Below are 21,584 nucleotides of genomic sequence, written 5' to 3' on the forward strand. Positions count from 1 at the left end.
CAAGCTAGCTAGCTTAATTGCCATAAATGTTTAATGCTTTTTGACCTGTCCCCAAATTATTATAATTGGTTCAGAGTTTGTTTTGATATTTCAACCTGCGTGTCCTGATCGCTTCTGGTGTGGATGAACAAAATCAATGTTAGTCATTCCCAAACATTCTATGAAACATGAAAGTATGAACACGTGAAAATGACCATGTCTACTAAGTGCTCATGTAAAAAAGGCATCATATTCTTCCTGGGGGTGTACATGAACAGATTTTAATAAGATTTCATGTTGCTAAAGTGCTCAGTTCCACTTTAAAGATTGAAATGCAACACTGCAAAATAAGAACGAAGGAGGTGCTTTCCATCCCACTCTCAAATAACAGTCAAAAGCATAATATTAAGCTAAAGGCTCTATTAACGTGATGCTAGCGAATCCAAAGCAGCATCGGCAAGTATCCTATGCTGTGTAAGCTTAGTCCAGGCATTCCTCCATATCAATGTTGTGGAGAAACCAAAGAAATAAAGCGCAGTTTGACCGTGATGATGGTTCCAGGCTGCCGTTGGGTCAGGTGGCTAAGCTGTGCTGCGTTGTGCAACTTAAATGGCCCGTGACTTACCACACAAGAAGGCATCCGAAGACTGATCATCTACTGCACGTGCAACAATATTTGCTTTATGGATGGCTAAAATGAATGAGGACTTTTCATTTTACTTCAGGCTCGGGACAGAGTAGGAGAGATGCGTGTACAGGTATGTTTTCAAATGGCCGCCATATTTCCATTGGGTGACTGGTTGGCTTATCTGAAACAAAGTGCTAAACCTTCCCATTCATCCTCAGCCTCCCACTGCGTCATAGTAACCTGAATCTCTAATTATCACAGAGTATTATTTTGAGCCAAAAGGGCCTGCTGCTTTAGCTAATGCAGTCGTACTTCGGAGTCGATACAATAAACATCCAATCTGGCCAGTGTTTCCCTTTAATAAAATGAAAAAAAAAACAGGAAACGCTGGACTTGGTGTATACTGTAAACATTCCTAATCTTTACCCAAGCATGCACCATCCCTTACTGGGATCTATAGACTGTATATATAATGTTTTACAGTGTCGAACCTGCGGTCACCCTCCCTGCAGCGCTACACAGACACTGCTGACGTGTACATCTCCTATATCTGGGGGAGGGGGGGCGAAGGACTGGGCTTTTGTCCCACCACATGTCTATTGTGGCTAAACCGTCCCCTCGGGGGCAATTAGGGCCTTTTAGTTTGTTGTAAGAGGACCTAAGTACGAGCGGGCCAAGCCAGGAAAAACATTTCTGAGCTAAACCAAAAACAGAAGCGCATTGAGCTCCTCCGGGCTCCTGGACTTCTGAGCATCTCTATTAAGAAATGTGCAGGCCTACACAGAACAGACAGGAACTGTGGCAGCTTTACTGGGGCAGAGGGTTGAGGGGAGTGGAGAGGAGGAGGGGGAGGCCTCCACCATGGGCCTTGCCAAGAGGGCAAACAACTCCGTCCGGACAATGTTGGTGGAGGAGAAAGACATTTTATAACGACAACCGAATTTAGAGATGTTATACAGATGTAGGATCTTAATTTGAGCCAGTTTGCTACAGCAGGAAAATAATCCTGCAGCAATAGAAAATATAAATTATTATGTGGATTTATTTTTTTGTAGGGTTTAATTACATTTTTCACAAGGGAATAACTAAAATCTCAAAGTGGAAATTACAAACTTCAGAAGCTTTTATAAACCTCATATACACTACAAGTTTTACATTTCTTGCATTGCAGGAAAGTTATCCTGCAACAAGGTGATGAAATGAAGATCCTACATCTATACGAGAACCGAGTTTTGAGAAATAGGCATTTGAGTTTTCACATGGCCAAATAGGTGGCAGTGAAGAAGAGTGGGATGGGTAACGGTATGTGGAAAGGTTTGTCGTACCAAGTAGAAGGTAAACACGCATGTTGTTTGACACACATAGCCAATGAGAACATGTGCAGGAGAACATGTTCATAGCAGGAGAACATGTTCATTCAAATTTCCCGAAAGATAGTGTGTAAGTACAGGGCTGAGCGTGTGACTGAAAGAAAGATAGAGCAACGTGTGTGAGAGCGAGAGAGAGAGGAAAAAAGAGAAGAACAGTCTCTCGGTGCAGGAGTTTTATCTCCCAGCCAGAGGAGGGATCATGTCCCATGGAGAGCCAGGGTGGATCTGGAACATGTCCTATGGAGAGCCAGTGTGGATCTGGAACATGTCCCATGGAGAGCCAGTGTGGATCTGGAACATGTCCCATGGCGAGCCAGAGTGGATCTGGAACATGTCCCATGGCGAGCCAGCGTGGATCTGGAACATGTCCCATGGAGAGCCAGTGTGGATCTGGAACATGTCCCATGGAGAGCCAGAGTGGATCTGGAACATGTCCCATGGCGAGCCAGCGTGGATCTGGAACATGTCCCATGGCGAGCCAGCGTGGATCTGGAACATGTCCCATGGAGAGCCAGCGTGGATCTGGAACATGTCCCATGGCGAGCCAGTGTGGATCTGGAACATGTCCCATGGCCAGCCAGCGTGGATCTGGAACATGTCCCATGGAGAGCCAGCGTGGATCTGGAACATGTCCCATGGAGAGCCAGCGTGGATCTGGAACATGTCCCATGGAGAGCCAGCGTGGATCTGGAACATGTCCCATGGAGAGCCAGCGTGGATCTGGAACATGTCCCATGGCGAGCCAGCGTGGATCTGGAACATGTCCCATGGAGAGCCAGCGTGGATCTGGAACATGTCCCATGGAGAGCCAGCGTGGATCTGGAACATGTCCCATGGCCAGCCAGTGTGGATCTGGAACATGTCCCATGGCCAGCCAGTGTGGATCTGGAACATGTCCCATGGAGAGCCAGCGTGGATCTGGAACATGTCCCATGGAGAGCCAGCGTGGATCTGGAACATGTCCCATAGAGAGCCAGTGTGGATCTGGAACATGTCCCATGGAGAGCCAGTGTGGATCTGGAACATGTCCCATGGCGAGCCAGTGTGGATCTGGAACATGTCCCATGGCCAGCCAGTGTGGATCTGGAACATGTCCCATGGCGAGCCAGTGTGGATCTGGAACATGTCCCATGGCCAGCCAGTGTGGATGAGGCAAAAAAAAACAGTGTCAGAACCTCCGTGCTAAAAGGCATGAGTGATGAGGAGGGGTTAAGAGAACTGAACCCATTTAAGTCACCCAAATAAGGGCTGTGGGAGCCCATGATGGATGCCCCCAGAGCTCCTAAGGGATAGTGATATCGAAGGGGAATGGGTGGGTGGGAAGAGGCAGGGGTCCAGTGGTCCCCTCTTAATAAAAACAAATCTGCTTGATAAACTGCAGAATAAAAAGAGGGTGCACAGTTCCAATGTCAGCATAAACATGCCACTTGTTAAATACATTCGATAAATTATTCAGGTAATGACCAAAACACAGTATTTCAAGGTTTTAAAAAGGGAGAGTTCAGTGATTTAGCATTTAAAAATAATTTGTTTCCTTACATTAAAGCAGTCTTTGGACAAGGAGTGATTGCAATCCACACTTGGTTTTGTTCAACTGGCCAATGCAAACTATTAGCAACAATAGCATGTTGGGATAAATTCCTCATGTAAATCAATCTGCCACGTTTAGCATGTATCAAATGTCATACCATAATCACCTCTTAAATGGATTTTGTTACTCAATTAATTGGTTTAAATTGTTTGTAGATTATTTATTTTGGACATTACATTTAAAACATACTACACGGGAACATGGATTTTGATCAAAAAAATTTAATGCTGCAAATTGTTTGCAGTAGCTAGTTTAATTAACAAAACAAATGAGTGTATTGTAGTCACTCCTTGTTCAGAGACTGCATTCAACGTAAGGAAATAAATATATAAAATCAGTGAACTATCCCTTTAAGAGGATCATGAAACATCACATAAAATATCAAATGGAAAAAAAAGTTGTACTTGATCAACTATTTACAATACATTGACTTAGCTAGCACATCATTCATTGCATAGATACCCTACTCTATAGTTTATGACATTTTACACAATGGCTGTGTAAAATAAATACAAATACTGAGCTATATTGTATGCTCAAAAAAAAGGGAAATTATTTTATACTAATACAATTGCTCAGAGAAAAATATTTTGTTTAGCAAGTAATACAAAAACATTATCCAGAAGTTATGGGTCAATGGGTGGTTATGGGTGGTCTTTGACTCCCTGTAACTTTGTCACTCATTATACACAATTCATTCAGGATTATCCGTGACATTAATGTAGAAGTGCATAGAAACATATTATACTCTTATTTACAATAAAAGTGACTCCAAAATGACACACTACATTAATGGTAAACAATTTCTATTGGGCACCAAATAATCTGAAACACAACCAAAACAAACAGCAAAGGCATCCAACAAGTTTGTAAAATCACAAGCTAGGAATATGGGACCAAATACTAAACTTTTGACTACTTTATTTATAATCATTTTTACGGGTGTCAATTTGGATATGCCTTTGAGAAGAAAAAAAAGTATTAGATGTGAAACAAAATCTTTCCCTAAGCAAATGTATTATTAGAAAATTATATAATTTCCCAATTTTTGGGAGAATACAATAAAGTTTAGAATTTGTATTATTTATTTAATACAGTCAATATTGCACATTTTTAAATCAAGGGGGTCTATAATTTCAGACCCCACTATACATCCTTATTCACTATATCCAACATAACAACAGATGATTAAATCTGCAAGTTCAAAGCCCTTTAGGAAGCTGCAGCTACAATAGAAAGACCAATTCTAACAATTAATTGTGCCATCGTTCACTTGTAAGTGAAGACATAATATATCATGAATTCACAGAGCGTGCAGTGTGACACCTTTACCTACATGAACCACAGGTCTCAAACTAGCCCAAATACCACCTTTAAGACTATCAATCAGTAATTCAGAAGTTGTATGACAGTAAAACAAAAAATATAAATATTTTGAAACATACATTGAATAATAAAGGAAAACAATATCAGGATAAGTGAGGGAGACTGCATGCATATGAAGTCTACATTTTCTTGGGAGGATACTGTGTACCATACGGTGTAACACTGGGCTGTGCTGTAATAAACAGTTATAGTATGTTTAGACAGACCAAGAGCTGAGCATTCTTCCATTACCCATGTGTTCCTAGAAAAACCCACCCTCTGCAAGTGTTTGAGTGTCTCTATGTTTCTCTGTGTGTGTGTCCGTCTGTGTGTACATAGTTGTGTTTCTGTGTGCGCGTGCGTTTCTGTGTGCGTGTGCGTTTCTGTGTGAGTGTGCGCGTGTGCTTCTGTGTGCGTGCGCGCGCTTCTGTGTGTGTACGTTTGTATACACGTGTCCTCAATAAAACATTTAATTGGCTTCCTCCCTGAATTGTTACAAGTGGTGCCATTATTTAACACAAGGGTCTGGACAGCATGTGGAGGGCAAGGAGGTGCACAACGCTGGTTTAACACGGCACCTTAACCCTACACGGCCGTGTTAAACAGAGAATGGGGAGGCTGTTCCCCACCAGCCAAATGGCAGTGGAGGGCGGTCAGGCAGGCCAGGATAAGGAGAGGAGGGAACAACAGCATCCCAAATAAGATATCCGTTTAAGCCCAATTAGGGTAAGTATACTGAGGTTTGGCAAAGATAAGGGGGGGTTATTTGAGTATGTCTCAAAAGCATTGCACAGGTACAAATAAGTGGTGGGGGTCAGACTGTCCCCTTTGAAGCCTTACCCTCTCTGTTTGTACACAATACTGTAGACATCCAAAAGCAAGTCGATAACACACTAGTACTGCATATATGATAAGTGAGAGTGAATGAAGGGAAACAACAGTAAAACATGTCAGTGGTTAAGAGAGAGAAGGCATCTCCCAGAGGACATGCTCTCTCATAAATCTGTATAGTGCAAATCATGCTCTTATAAGCTCCTGGTTGGGTCCTTCTATTTCAGTTGACATGGTCTGAGGGCTGGTGGCTACTTCACTCATTTGGATTTCATGGGAACCTACAAAACAAAATCTCAACATCCCCCCCCCCAAGAATGCTGAATATTTTTTGTTCTATTCATTATAACTGGGTGACGGCCGGGCACTTGGTAAAAAGTAAAAATAAAAAGAGCTATGATACGTAAACTTGTTAGAGGGGCTCCTCGGCAAAAGAGAGAAAGACGACGGAGCAGGGGAGGGGGAAAAAAGAAAGCAAAACAGAAATGTCTGTGTGGGCAATTCCCACAAGATAGCTAGACTAACTCTCTCTTCATGCCCTCTGAAGAAACGGAGTCCGTGAGAGGGTTCAGGGATTCATAAAGTCTCGCTAGGTAATTGATTGCTCCGGGTAGGGCAATCTGTGTGGGATTTTGTTTTTCTTCTTTGCGGACTGTAGGAGCCAAAAAAACACACATGGGCGATTCTTAGCAATATGGCCATTAAGAGCAGACTGACTGAGCGGGCGAAGGGGGGACCCTGACAGAGGGCTATACACTTCTTAAATACATATATACAGTATACACACTGACACACACTATAACAAACGCACTTACACACACGTATACACAGACACACTCACCGACAGTATACAAAATGTAGCCTAAATACGGAGGCGCCTGTCGTTAGGCCCGGGCATTAAGAGATGCGCCCTAATGCGAAGACAAGAGAATCCCTACTCTAGACAGGCGTATTAAGCCCTGACCTAAAGGCCCCGTTGAGTAACATTAGAGAGGCTTCCTGTGTAGATACCACTCTGTGGGCCATTCATCACTGGGGTGGAGGAGGAGTGGGGCGGAGGGGTTCGAGGCTGGACAGTCGACAGCCATCATTACACACGGGGCTGTGACTGGGTGCTTTACAATAACACGGCGGCAGCAATGTCTCCCCATCTGTCAGAGGGGATGTTTAAAAAAACACAGTCATCATTATTAGTCTTTATTTTGGAGAGATGCGGGTGGGGAGAGGGGGGGTTTGGAAAAGGTTGTCTGGTTATCATCTAAGATCCTCTCCTCATCCAAAGTGGTGTCCAGGCGGGAGTTAGAGTAGTGGGAGGGTGCCCTGTAGCCACCACATTAGGGTCTTAAATCACTGAGGGTCACTCCCCAGAGCACGCAAACATCACCGTTCCCATCGCCCCAGGAGACCCTGCTCCTCACTATCAATTAGCTAATCGAAACACATCAATTAGCTTGAGCCGTTACACACAAAGGCCTATCTGGTATTATCGACTGCAACACACTCCTATCAAATCAATCTCCTGTTTCTAGCTAAATAGAGCCGGATACAGTAATACGCTCGCCACCGTACCGCAAAATAGAGCTGGGTAAAGGAGTATGCTCGCCGCCGTACCGCAAAATAGAGCTGGGTAAAGGAGTATGCTCGCCGTCGTACTGCAAAATAGAGCTGGGTAAAGGAGTATGCTCGCCGTCGTACTGCAAAATAGAGCTGGGTAAAGGAGTATGCTCGCCGTCGTACTGCAAAATAGAGCTAGGTACAGTAATATGGTCGCTGCCATACCGCAAAATAAATCAAAATCAAATGTGCTGAATACAACAGTGAAAGGCTTACTTACGAGCCCCAAACCAACAATGCAGTTAAAAAAATATGGATAAGAATAAGAAATAAAAGTAACAAGTAACTAAAGACCAGCAGTAAAATAACCATAGCGAGACTATATACAGGGGGGTACTGGTACAGAGTCAATGTGCGGGGGTACTGGTACAGAGTCAATGTGAGGAGGCACTGGTTAGTCGAGGTAATATGTACATGTAGGTAGAGTTATTAAAGTGACTATGCATAGATGATAACAACAGAGGCCAGCAGCGGTGTAAGAGGGGGGGCAATGCAAATAGTCTGGGTAGCCATTTGATTAGGTGTTCAGGAGTCTTATGGCTTGGGGTAGAAGCTGTTTAGAAGCCTTTTGGGCCTAGACTTGGCGCTCCGGTACCGCTTGCCGTGCGGTAGCAGAGAACAGTATATGACTAGGGTGGCTGGAGTCTTTGATACTCTTTAGGGCCTTCCTCTGACACCGACTGGATTAGAGGTCCTGGATGGCAGGAAGCTTGGCCCCAGTGATGTACTGGGCCGTTCGCACTACCCTCTGTAGTGCCTTGCGTTTGGAGGCCAAGCAGTTACCATACCGGGCAGTGATGCAACCAGTCAGGATGCTCTCGATGGTGCAAATGTAGAACTTTTTGACTATCTGAGGACCCATGCCAAATCTTCTGTCTACTGAGGGGGAATAGGTTTTGTTGTGCCATCTTCACAACGGTCTTAGTGTGCTTGGACCATGTTAGTTTGTTGGTGTGGACACCAAGGAACTTGAAGCCCTCAACCTGCTCCACTGCAGCCCCGTCGATGAGAATGGGGGCGTGCTCTGTCCTCCTTTTCCTGTAGTCCACAATCATCTCCTTTGTCTTGATCACGTTGAGGGAGAGGTTGTTGTCCTGGCACCACACGGCCAGGTATCTGACCTCCTCCCTATAGGCTGTTTCATCGTTGTCGGTGATCAGGCCTACCACTTATGTCATCAGCAAACTTAATGATGGTGTTGGAGTCATACCTGGCCATGCAGTCATGAGTGAACAGGGAGTACAGGAGGGGAATGAGCACGCATCCCTGAGGGGCCCCTGTGTTGAGGATCAGAGTTGCGGATGGATGTGTTGTTACCTACCCTTACCACCTGGGAGCGGCCCGTCAGGAAGTCCAGGATCCAGTTGCAGAGGGAGGTGTTTAGTCCCAGGGTCCTTAGCTTATTGATGAGCTTTGAGGTTCACTATGGTGTTGAACGCTGAGCTGTAGTCAATGAAGAGCATTCTCACATAGGTGTTCTTTTACTCCAGGTGGGAAAGGGCAGTGTGGAGTGCAACAGAGTTTGCATCATCTGTGGATCTGTTGGGGCGGTATGCAAATTGGAGTGGGTCTAGGGTTTCTGGGATAATGGTGTTGATGTGAGCCATGGCCAGCCTTTCAAAGCACTTCATGGCTACAGACGTGAATCCGTCTGGCCCTGCAGCCTTGTGAATGTAAACCTGTTTAAAAGGTCTTAATCACATCGGCTGCGGAGAGTGTGATCACACAGTCTTCCGGAACAGCAGGTGCTCTCATGCATGTTTCAGCGTTATTGGCCTTGAAGCGAGCATAGAAGTAGTTTAGCTCGTCTGGTAGGCTCGTGTGGCTGGGCAGCTCTCGGCTGTGCTTCCCTTTGTAGTCTGTAATGGTTTGCAAGCCCTGCCACATCCAACGAGCATCAGAGCCAGTGTAGTAGGATTCGATCTTAGTCCTGTATTGATGCTTTGCCTGTTTGATGGTCCATCGGAGGGCATAGCAGGATTTCTTCTAAGCTTCCGGGTTAGAGTCCCGCTCCTTGAAAGCGGAAGGTCTAGCCTTTAGCTCAGTTTGGATGTTGCCTGTAATCCTGTGGGTCACTGTGGGGACGACTTCATCGATACACTTATTGACGAAGTGACTGATGTGGTGTACTCCTCAATGCCATTGGAGGAATCCCGAAACATATTCCAGTCTGTGCTAGCAAAACAGTCCTGTAGCTTAGCATGTGCTACATCTGACCACTTTTTATTGATCTAGTCACTGGTGCTTTCTGCTTTAATTTTTGCTTGTAAGCAGGAATCAGGAGGATACAATTATGGTCAGACTTGCCAAATGGAAGGCGAGGGAGAGCTTTGTATGCGTCTCTGTGTGGAGTAAAGGTGGTCCAGAGTTTTTTTCCCCCTCTGGTTGCACATTTAACATCCTGACAGAAATTTGGTAAAATTGATTTAAGTTTCCCTGCATTAAAGTCCCCGGCTACTAGGAGCGCCGCCTCTGGGTGACCGTTTTCTTGTTTGTTTATGGCGGAATACAGCTCATTCAATGCGGTCTCAGCGCCAGCCTCTGACTGTAGTTGTATGTAAACAGCTACGAAAAATACAGATAAACTCTCTAGGTAGATCAAGAATCTCATGATAAGCTGTAGACCACATTACCTCAGGCGAGCAATAGCTCAAGACTCTTCACGCCTGGCCTTGGCCTGTTCCCGAGAAAGCAGTATATCGTACTGGGTGCAGTAATATGGTCGCTGCTGTACTGCAAAAAAGAGCTGGGTGCAGTAATATGGTCGCTGCTGTAATACAAAATAGAGCTGGGTGCAGTAATATGGTCGCTGCTGTAATGCAGAATAGAGCTGGGTGCAGTAATATGGTCGCTGCTGTAATGCAGAATAGAGCTGGGTGCAGTAATATGGTCGCTGCTGTAATGCAGAATAGAGCTGGGTGCAGTAATATGGTCGCTGCTGTAATGCAGAATAGAGCTGGGTGCAGTAATATGGTCGCTGCTGTAATGTTAAATTATGCAGTGTCAAGAAAAGTGAAAAAAATATTTAACAATGATCCGACAGAGAAAAAGTGATTTTTCTTTACTGCACTGAAAAAGACATTGTCTTCACAGCTCTCTGTGTTCATACATTATGGTTGACTCATCTGCTTAGCCCTTTTATGCTTAGCCGTTTTATGATGTGTAACAGCATGGCCTATGAGCAGAAGAAAATAAATGGGGAAAGTGGATACCTAGTCAGTTGCACAACTGAATGTATTCAACCGAAACGTGTCTTCCGCATTTAACCCAACCCCTCGTAATCAGATCGGTGCAGGGGCTGCCTTAATCAAAGTCCACGTCATCACCCGGGGAGCAGTTGTTGTTGGGGGTTAACCGATTATTCCACCTGGCTGGCTCGGGGATTCAAACCAGCTACCTTCAGTTACTGGCCCAACGCTCATAACCACTAGGCTACCTGCACCTGCATGTGTGGGTGCATGTGCGTCAGCGATACTCACTTTTGTTTCCCACCAGGGAGACCACAGGCTGTACGTCACACTCTTCATTTGCCTTCTTGACCATGCCGTACCAGTCCTCCAGATTCTTAAAGCTCTGGAAGTTTGTAATGTCGTACACTAGAAGAACACCCTGAAAAACAATACCATTGGAAAATCTGAAATTATGTAATCACAACATCCCAAAACAAATTCAATTTAACATAAGATGAGAACAAACATGACAGAGAGGTTGAGTGTGAACAGCAGGTGGCACTAGTGTCTGAGAAAAGACAGTCCTCTTCCTACCCCCATCCATCTCAAAACACACACTCCCCAAGGAGTTCGCACCTCCTCAGCTCTCTCTAAGTTAGTCATGGCATTAAAGATCTAGATCGCTGTTACAGATGCAGAGAGACATGCTAAGAACATACAGCCGAACCACTATGCCTACGCTCTAATTTGTCTGTTTGTGGACACCGGGGCGAGGGCAACCGCAGAGTTTTGTCCATCCAGTCAAACAAGCATAGGAAGGTAAGATGGGGGTTAGGTTAGGTTCCCTGGCCACAAAATTGGCTCTGTTGTCTGTGCTTACAAATAAAATAGGGTAATATACGTGTGGTTATGAAGGAGGTCTCATCCCCCTCTCTTCGTCAAAATACTTTGTAAGTATTGTCAGCATAGGTACAAAAACGGAGGTAGTCCTATAGCAAAGCACAAAAGGTGCCCATCGGAGTAACCAGACCGTTAAAGCTGGCGTCTGTACTAGTTGATATGTAAACAAAGATGAAACACTTCAGTGTACATGTTAAAAACAAAAGCCTCAAGTGCCAACATTGTGTCCATTTCTCTCTTTACCATTCCAAAAGACTATAGAATATGATAAGGAGCCAAAATAAATAGACTACTTCGCCTTTGATTGCATCATCATGAAACAGAATTGCAGCTCCTTTTTCTTCAGGAAGCGTCTGGTCCGGGACACGCAATGTCACAACACAAGGCCGGTGACGACAGTTTGTGTCAGTTACAATTACAGCGCGTCGCTACCAATGACTATGATTGATTGTCGCCCGTGGCGCGTCGAACAATGGTCGTGAAAGCCCCATAAAGCTCTGGTGAGAAACCCGCAGAGCAAGGTATTCCAATGTGGCATTGATGGACGACACATTGTTGTTGTGTGCGAGTGAGCGGGCAGGGCGTCTGAGGAGGTATTACAGTACAGACATGACCGACCTACACACCCACCAACAGCCTAAAGTGTTGTCTCGGTCTCTACATCCCACACAGGCCCCATGCTCTTCAGGTAAACCAGATCTATAGCTATATCTATACCTCATCAAACAAGTGCAGCTTTGAGAGTGACAGATAATGGTAGCCTATATAGCAACAACAACTTAGGGATGTTGCTTAGCGGAATGAGGCAAAAGCACAAACATAACACTCCCATACACACGTGTTATTGCAGTGTCAACACAAACCTCGCTCTATTCACATTCATTTGTGAATATGCTTATTTTGTTAATAAATAATGAAGTTAGAGCGGGGGAAGGGAGAAAGGTGTTTCTTACTCCCCCTCATACTGTACATAGTCTAGTCCATATGACCAGCTAAGTAGTAAAACCTGGTCCTGTTGCACTAATATTATCATAAAGGCTTATTAACTACCAAGCCTAATAGGGAAACACTATTACATTGTACATTTGTTAAATACAGTTAAAAATTCAGAGCTCTAACGTGAACAACGACAGACCACCTCAGTGTTTATTGTGTGTGTGTTACAGTACCTGAGCACCATAGACATATTTATCCAGCATTTTCCCTCCAATCGTTTGACCTCCAATATCCCACACTTGCAGGGTAACATTCAAGTTGCCTGAGGGAAGAGGAAATGGAGAAACTTAAAATCATTAGAAACTATTAAATGACTTCAATGTTTCAAACAAAAGCTGCCGCAATGCAGCCCACATATTACAAAACTATCAACGTTTGGCTTGACGTGTTAGCTTCTTTTTAATATCATCAACTTCTGACTAAAAAGTGAACGTAAGTCGATCAACTGGAAAAGAACGTGACAAGAGAAGACAAATTCAATTCTACTGTAATTTGTGAGCTTTCCATCTCGGTCGTTTTGGTTCCTTTTATAGGCGTTTGTTTTAACAAAGCTCATAATCTTTGGGAAATCACGAGTCAGTCGTAACTGGAGCCTATATTTTGGGAGAGGGATTTCTGTAATAAAACGTTGACTTTGTTCATGTACATATTGGAAACAATAAATCATAGATTAATCTTTAATTTTTAACCGCTCGCCTCTGGCAGGTCACACACACACTCCAAATCCAAGAATATCCAGAGGAGAGATTCAGGGGGATGAATAGGTATGCTTACCCTGTAATTTAAACATTCTCAATACCCCTGGCCGGGAAAAAACGAGCACTTATTAGCCTGGGAATAGCTGTTTGCATTGTGTCGTTCTCTGCCAAGTCGAGGAGAGTAAGGAGAAATATGTGGTGTTAAGAAAAATACAGATAATTAAACACAAAATAATAAGCAAAAGAAGACTAACTGTCCCAATTTATATAAGAGGGAGGTGGGGAGAGGGAGAGTGAGGGACGGGGTACAAAACCAAATCTAAATAAATATTTTCCTCCTCTGGAAAATGAAAGGGGTGGTTGAGAAAAGAAAAGAAGACCAGACAGTGAGGAGTTTGTCGGTGTGATGAGGGCCCTTCATTGGCCTAGTGCGCTTATGGCGAGCCGAGCGTACAGTGTGGATACGGCTGGACGAGCTGACGCCCACCACACAAGTCACTGTTTCTCAGAGGAAGGAAGCGCGAGTGTTCACAGTGACTACATCTAGACTATACAGTGTCAATGTAAAGCTACATTGAAGAGTGCAATGAATAATTGCCCTTGGTGTTACAGCATGCGAGCTATCCCCACCCATCCCCTGCAGTCAGACACAAACTATATTTCTGTTTAAAAGACTCAACAGACCCAAAGTTTCCCTGCTTACGTGGTGAGTTAGTGGCTGTTTTTGTGTTTTTAGTAGTCTTCATTAGCTATTAGCACTGTTCAGTGGAACCCAATAAAAACTATCAAAACATCACCATTTTGATAAGTATTAATTCACAGACCAAACATGAGACATCTGGAAGAGGTATTGTTAAAAGCACACAAAGAGAAGTTTGTGTGCCAATCGGCCTCACCTCACCTCTCCACGCGTTGGAAAATGTACATTAAGTTTGACAAGCTGGGCCTTCACGGTGAGAGGGGCCAGCGCCGGCTATACTCTCCCCCCATCTTGGAGATCCCCATAGAGCCCCAGAAAGCCACACAACACATCCAGTCGAAGGCGGGCGTAGGTCCTAACGAAGTTCAGGACCACCCAAATGGCAAACACAGCCATCCTCTTCATCAGGTCAAGAGAACCCAATCCTCCAGAAAATGTGCCATTTTACAACTCGTGTTGAACCAACGTCTACTATTTTATATATATAAATAAAAACACACACACACACACGTGTCTTGCCGTGCTGCAGATAAGTAATGGTTCTCAACGATTTTTACCAGAATCACAACTAAGATTGGAATTATTTGTGCGATTCTCATTGAAGCCTTGCCTTTCCCTATTTCACTAAGGTCTGCCTAATTATCTCTACTAAAACATTCATGTTTTCTTTATCCTACTATTACCAACTGTAACTGAATATAGGACTAAATGTAATAGTTTCAAGTTATCATATATTTATTTTAGTACTTAATCCACCCTTGCTTAAATGTTATTTTATTAGTCATAAAAGAATGGAGCTACTTTGCAGACTTTTGCAGCTTTATGCCTTGGCACCATTTTAAATATGCAATTTAAAATGCTGAAAATCCCCATGCCATATGGTAGGAAGTGAAAATGGGGGGCTTTAGTCTAAATATAACATTAGTCAATAAACATTTATTTTACACATCTAAGAGGATACAGAGCGAGGCTTTATTTCCGTGGGTTTGAAAGTAAACAAATAAGAACATGAATGTTTTATGTGGTTCAGAACAAAGATCAGTTGAACCCCGGGATATGAATATAAAAATGCTAAATGTATTTACTCTGTACTGTGCCCACAGAATTATGTGTAAGGCTCGCCTCTCTGGACATAAGCTGTCCATTGGCTTCATGGAGGGGAAAAAATCCTGGTGTTTGCCCTAGAGAGAACAGCTTTCAGAATGAATAAGGATGAGAAGTGGCAGACTCTCCACAATGTGGTGCTACCAAGAAAGACACATTGAAAGTCCTGAGATAACCTGAGGAACAAAATTGTTCGGTTTTAGAATGAAACACTGGGGAAGGAAAATACAAAATGCAACAACACATTTTGTATCAATTTGAAAATAAATTCAGAAATTCTAAAGCTTTGTGTAAAAAAGTAAAATTGTGCACAAACTCAAATTCACATACAGCTTTTGTAAAAAAAAATGTAATAAATTCCAAGTAGGCTACTTTAATAACGTTGGAATACTTTTAGATATGCACGTTTCATAAGCAGAATTCAAGAAAATTAAAGTCAGTCGCTGCAGCATCTTACATCAAGGTGCCTCTAATGCAGGGTTTCCCAAACTCGGTCCTCAGCACGTTTGGGTTTTTGCCCAGCACTAAACAGCTGATAGAAATAATCAACTAATCATCAAGCTTTGATCATTTTAAACCACTGTGTAGTGCTAAGGTAAAAACAAAACTGAGAAAGTGAGTGCCTGCGTGATGGTGTGTCTGTATCTGTGGTATGGTACAGAGCAGGCCAGCACGCTCAAAGGATGAAGGTGTCTTACCTGGCAGTTATTCTCTTAGGAAATAACCAAAGGATGAAGGTGTCTAACCTGGCAGTTATTCTCTTCAGAAAGAACCAAGGGATGAAGGTGTTTTACCTGGTAGTTATCCTCTTAGGAAAAAACCAAAGGATGAAGGTGTCTTACCTGGCAGAGTTATTCTCTTCAGAAAAAACAAAGGATGAAGGTGTCTTACCTGGCAGTTATTCTCTTAGGAAATAACCAAAGGATGAAGGTGTCTTACCTGGCAGAGTTATTCTCTTCAGAAAAAACGAAGGATGAAGGTGTCTTACCAGGCAGAGTTATTCTCTTCAGAAAAAAACAAAGGATGAAGGTGTTTTACCTGGCAGAGTTATTCTCTTAGGAAATAACCAAAGGATGAAGGTGTCTTACCTGGCAGAGTTATTCTCTTAGGAAATAACCAAAGGATTAAGGTGTCTTACCTGGCAGAGTTATTGTCTTAGGAAATAAACAAAGGATGAAGGTGTCTTACCTGGCAGTTATTCTCTTAGGAAATAACCAAAGGATGAAGGTGTCTTACCTGGCAGTTATCCTCTTAGGAAATAACCAAAGGATGAAGGTGTCTTACCTGGCAGTTATTCTTTTCAGAAATAACCGAAGGATGAAGGTGTTTTACCTGGCAGTTATTCTCTTCAGAAATAAACAAAGGATGAAGGTGTTTTACCTGGCAGTTATTCTCTTAGGAAATAACCAAAGGATGAAGGTGTCTTACCTGGCAGAGTTATTCTCTTCAGAAAAAACAAAGGATGAAGGTGTTTTACCTGGCAGAGTTATTCTCTTAGGAAATAACCAAAGGATTAAGGTGTCTTACCTGGCAGAGTTATTCTCTTAGGAAATAACCAAAGGATGAAGGTGTCTTACCTGGCAGTTATTCTCTTAGGAAATAACCAAAGGATGAAGGTGTTTTACCTGGCAGTTATTCTCTTAGAAATAACCAAAGGATGAAGGTGTTTTACCTGGCAGTAATTCTCTTCAGAAAGAACCACAGGATGAAGGTGTTTTACCTGGCAGTTATTCTCTTAGAAATAACCAAAGGATGAAGGTGTTTTACCTGGCAGTTATTCTCTTAGAAATAACCAAAGGATGAAGGTGTTTTACCTGGCAGTAATTCTCTTCAGAAAGAACCACAGGATGAAGGTGTTTTACCTGGTAGTTATTCTCTTAGGAAATAACCAAAGGATGAAGGTGTCTTACCTGGCAGAGTTATTCTCCTAGGAAATAACCAAAGGATGAAGGTGTCTTACCTGGCAGTTATTCTCTTCAGAAATAAGCAAAGGATGAAGGTGTTTTACCTGGTAGTTATTCTCTTTGGTTATTTCCTAAGAGAATAACTCTGCCTGGTAAGACACCTTCATCCTTTGGTTATTTCCTAAGGATGAAGGTGTCTTACCTGGCAGAGTTATTCTCCTAGGAAATAACCAAAGGATGAAGGTGTCTTACCTGGCAGTTATTATCTTCAGAAATAAGCAAAGGATGAAGGTGTTTTACCTGGCAGTTATTCTCTTCAGAAATAACCAAAGGACGAAGGTGTCTTACCTGGCAGAGTTATTCTCTTAGGAAATAACCAAAGGACAAAGGTGTCTTACCTGGCAGAGTTATTCTCTTAGGAAATAACAAAAGGATTAAGGTGTCTTACCTGGCAGAGTTATTCTCTTAGGAAATAAACAAAGGATGAAGGTGTCTTACCTGGCAGTTATTCTCTTAGGAAATAACCAAAGGATGAAGGTGTCTTACCTGGCAGTTATTCTCTTAGGAATAACCAAAGGATGAAGGTGTTTTACCTGGCAGTTATTCTCTTCAGAAATAACCAAATGATGAAGGTGTTTTACCTGGCAGTTATTCTCTTCAGAAATAACCAAAGGATGAAGGTGTTTTACCTGGCAGTTATTCTCTTCAGAAATAACCAAAGGATGAAGGCGTTTTACCTGGCAGTTATTTTCTTAGAAATAACCAAAGGATGAAGGTGTCTTGCCTGGCAGTTATTCTCTTCAGAAAAAACTAAGGATGAAGGTGTCTTACCAGGCAGAGTTATTCTCTTCAGAAAAAAACAAAGGATGAAGGTGTTTTACCTGGCAGAGTTATTCTCTTAGGAAATAACCAAAGGATGAAGGTGTCTTACCAGGCAGAGTTATTCTCTTAGGAAATAACCAAAGGATGAAGGTGTCTTACCTGGCAGTTATTCTTTTCAGAAATAACCGAAGGATGAAGGTGTTTTACCTGGCAGTTATTCTCTTAGGAAATAACCAAAGGATGAAGGTGTCTTACCTGGCAGAGTTATTCTCTTCAGAAAAAACAAAGGATAAAGGTGTCTTACCTGGCAGAGTTATTCTCTTCAGAAAAAAACAAAGGATGAAGGTGTCTTACCAGGCAGAGTTATTCTCTTCAGAAAAAAACAAAGGATGAAGGTGTTTTACCTGGCAGAGTTATTCTCTTAGGAAATAACCAAAGGATGAAGGTGTCTTACCTGGCAGAGTTATTCTCTTAGGAAATAACCAAAGGATTAAGGTGTCTTACCTGGCAGAGTTATTCTCTTAGGAAATAACCAAAGGATGAAGGTGTCTTACCTGGCAGTTATTCTCTTAGGAAATAACCAAAGGATGAAGGTGTCTTACCTGGCAGTTATCCTCTTAGGAAATAACCAAAGGATGAAGGTGTCTTACCTGGCAGTTATTCTTTTCAGAAATAACCGAAGGATGAAGGTGTTTTACCTGGCAGTTATTCTCTTCAGAAATAACCAAAGGATGAAGGTGTTTTACCTGGCAGTTATTCTCTTAGGAAATAACCAAAGGATGAAGGTGTCTTACCTGGCAGAGTTATTCTCTTAGGAAATAACCAAAGGATTAAGGTGTCTTACCTGGCAGATTTATTCTCTTAGGAAATAACCAAAGGATGAAGGTGTCTTACCTGGCAGTTATCATCTTAGGAAATAACCAAAGGATGAAGGTGTCTTACCAGGCAGAGTTATTCTCTTAGGAAATAACCAAAGGATGAAGGTGTCTTACCTGGCAGTTATTCTTTTCAGAAATAACCGAAGGATGAAGGTGTTTTACCTGGCAGTTATTCTCTTAGGAAATAACCAAAGGATGAAGGTGTCTTACCTGGCAGAGTTATTCTCTTCAGAAAAAACAAAGGATAAAGGTGTCTTACCTGGCAGAGTTATTCTCTTCAGAAAAAAACAAAGGATGAAGGTGTCTTACCAGGCAGAGTTATTCTCTTCAGAAAAAAACAAAGGATGAAGGTGTTTTACCTGGCAGAGTTATTCTCTTAGGAAATAACCAAAGGATGAAGGTGTCTTACCTGGCAGAGTTATTCTCTTAGGAAATAACCAAAGGATTAAGGTGTCTTACCTGGCAGAGTTATTCTCTTAGGAAATAACCAAAGGATGAAGGTGTCTTACCTGGCAGTTATTCTCTTAGGAAATAACCAAAGGATGAAGGTGTCTTACCTGGCAGTTATCCTCTTAGGAAATAACCAAAGGATGAAGGTGTCTTACCTGGCAGAGTTATTCTCTTAGGAAATAACCAAAGGATTAAGGTGTCTTACCTGGCAGAGTTATCATCTTAGGAAATAACCAAATGATGAAGGTGTCTTACCTGGCAGAGTTATTCTCTTCAGAAATAACCAAAGGATTAAGGTGTCTTACCTGGCAGAGTTATTCTCTTAGGAAATAAACAAAGGATGAAGGTGTCTTACCTGGCAGTTATTCTCTTAGGAAATAACCAAAGGATGAAGGTGTCTTACCTGGCAGTTATTCTCTTAGGAATAACCAAAGGATGAAGGTGTTTTACCTGGCAGTTATTCTCTTCAGAAATAACCAAAGGATGAAGGTGTTTTACCTGGCAGTTATTCTCTTCAGAAATAACCAAAGGATGAAGGTGTTTTACCTGGCAGTTATTCTCTTAGAAATAACCAAAGGATGAAGGTGTCTTACCTGGCAGTTATTCTCTTAGGAAATAACCAAAGGATGAAGGTGTCTTACCTGGCAGTTATTCTCTTCAGAAATAACCAAAGGATGAAGGTGTCTTACCTGGCAGTTATTCTCTTAGGAAATAACCAAAGGATGCAGGTGTCTTACCTGGTAGTTATTCTCTTAGGAAATACCCAAAGGATGAAGGTGTCATACCTGGCAGTTATTCTCTTAGGAAATAACCAAAGGATGAAGGTGTCTTACCTGGCAGTTATTCTCTTAGGAAATAACCAAAGGATGAAGGTGTCTTACCTGGCAGTTATTCTCATCAGAAATAACCAAAGGATGAAGGTGTTTTACCTGGCAGTTATTCTCTTAGAAATAACCAAAGGATGAAGGTGTTTTACCTGGCAGTTATTCTCTTCAGAAATAACCAAAGGATTAAGGTGTCTTACCTGGCAGTTATTCTCTTAGGAAATAACCAAAGGATGAAGGTCTCTTACCTGGCAGTTATTCTCTTAGGAAATAACCAAAGGATTAAGGTGTCTTACCTGGCAGAGTTATTCTCTTAGGAAATAACCAAAGGATGAAGGTGTCTTACCTGGCAGTTATTCTCTTAGGAAATAACCAAAGGATGAAGGTGTCTTACCTGGCAGTTATTCTTTTCAGAAATAACCAAAGGATGAAGGTGTTTTACCTGGCAGTTATTCTCTTCAGAAATAACCAAAGGATGAAGGTATTTTACCTGGCAGTTATTCTCTTCAGAAATAAACAAAGGATGAAGGTGTCTTACCTGGCAGTTATTCTCTTAGAAATAACCAAAGGATGAAGGTGTTTTACATGGCAGTTATTCTCTTAGAAATACCCAAAGGATGAAGGTGTTTTACCTGGCAGTTATTCTCTTCAGAAATAACCAAAGGATGAAGGTGTTTTACCTGGCAGTTATTCTCTTTAGAAATAACCAAAGGATGAAGGTGTTTTACCTGGCAGTTATTCTCTTCGGAAATAACCAAAGGATGGTGTCTTACATGGCAGTTATTCTCTTAGGAAACAACCAAACGATGAAGGTGTCTTACCTGGCAGTTATTCTCTTAGGAAATAACCAAAGGATGAAGGTGTCTTACATGGCAGTTATTCTCTTAGGAAACAACCAAAGGATGAAGGTGTTTTACCTGGCAGTTATTCTCTTCAGAAATAACCAAAGGATGAAGGTGTTTTACCTGGCAGTTATTCTCTTCAGAAATAACCAAAGGATGAAGGTGTTTTACCTGGCAGTTATTCTCTTAGAAATAACCAAAGGATGAAGGTGTTTTACCTGGCAGTTATTCTCTTCAGAAATAACCAAAGGATGAAGGTGTTTTACCTGGCAGTTATTCTCTTCAGAAATAACCAAAGGATGAAGGTGTTTTACCTGCCAGTTATTCTCTTAGAAATAACCAAAGGATGAAGGTGTTTTACCTGGCAGTTATTCTCTTCGGAAATAACCAAAGGATGAAGGTGTCTTACATGGCAGTTATTCTCTTAGGAAACAACCAAAGGATGAAGGTGTCTTACCTGGCAGTTATTCTCTTAGGAAATAACCAAAGGATGAAGGTGTCTTACCTGGCAGAGTTATTCTCTTGGGAAATAACCAAAGGTTGAAGGTGTTTTACCTGGCAGTTATTCTCTTAGGAAATAACCAAATGATGAAGGTGTCTTACCTGGCAGTTATTCTCTTCAGAAATAACCAAAGGTTGAAGGTGTTTTACCTGGCAGATATTCTCTTAGAAATAACCAAAGGATGAAGGTGTTTTACCTGGCAGTTATTCTCTTCAGAAATAACCAAAGGATGAAGGTGTTTTACCTGGCAGTTATTCTCTTCAGAAATAACCAAAGGATGAAGGTGTCTTACCTGGCAGAGTTATTCTCTTCAGAAAGAAATCCAGGCCAATGGTCTGTTTGTACTGTTTCCCAAAGGCCTCTTGCGCAAACCGGGTGGCGAGTGATGTCTGAAACAGAGAGAGATCATGCTAAGA

The 21,584-nt window shown here is 42.3% G+C and overlaps 1 protein-coding gene across 3 annotated transcripts in view; it reads right to left on the bottom strand.

The window, feature by feature from the left end:
• LOC135526564 (ras-related protein Rab-28-like) overlaps window positions 1-21,584 on the bottom strand; it is a 66,475-nt gene that overhangs the window by 21,023 nt on the left and 23,868 nt on the right. For all 3 annotated transcript variants that reach the window (XM_064955059.1, XM_064955061.1, XM_064955060.1), the window contains exons 2-4: window positions 21,461-21,557; window positions 12,618-12,706; window positions 10,858-10,987 (exon numbers count right to left, since the gene is read on the bottom strand). In XM_064955059.1, the coding sequence (XP_064811131.1) occupies window positions 10,858-10,987; window positions 12,618-12,706; window positions 21,461-21,557 (316 nt within the window). The remainder of the gene's footprint in view (window positions 1-10,857; window positions 10,988-12,617; window positions 12,707-21,460; window positions 21,558-21,584) is intronic.

Source organism: Oncorhynchus masou, chromosome 32, assembly GCF_036934945.1.
Source record: "Oncorhynchus masou masou isolate Uvic2021 chromosome 32, UVic_Omas_1.1, whole genome shotgun sequence".
Taxonomy (NCBI): domain Eukaryota; kingdom Metazoa; phylum Chordata; class Actinopteri; order Salmoniformes; family Salmonidae; genus Oncorhynchus; species Oncorhynchus masou.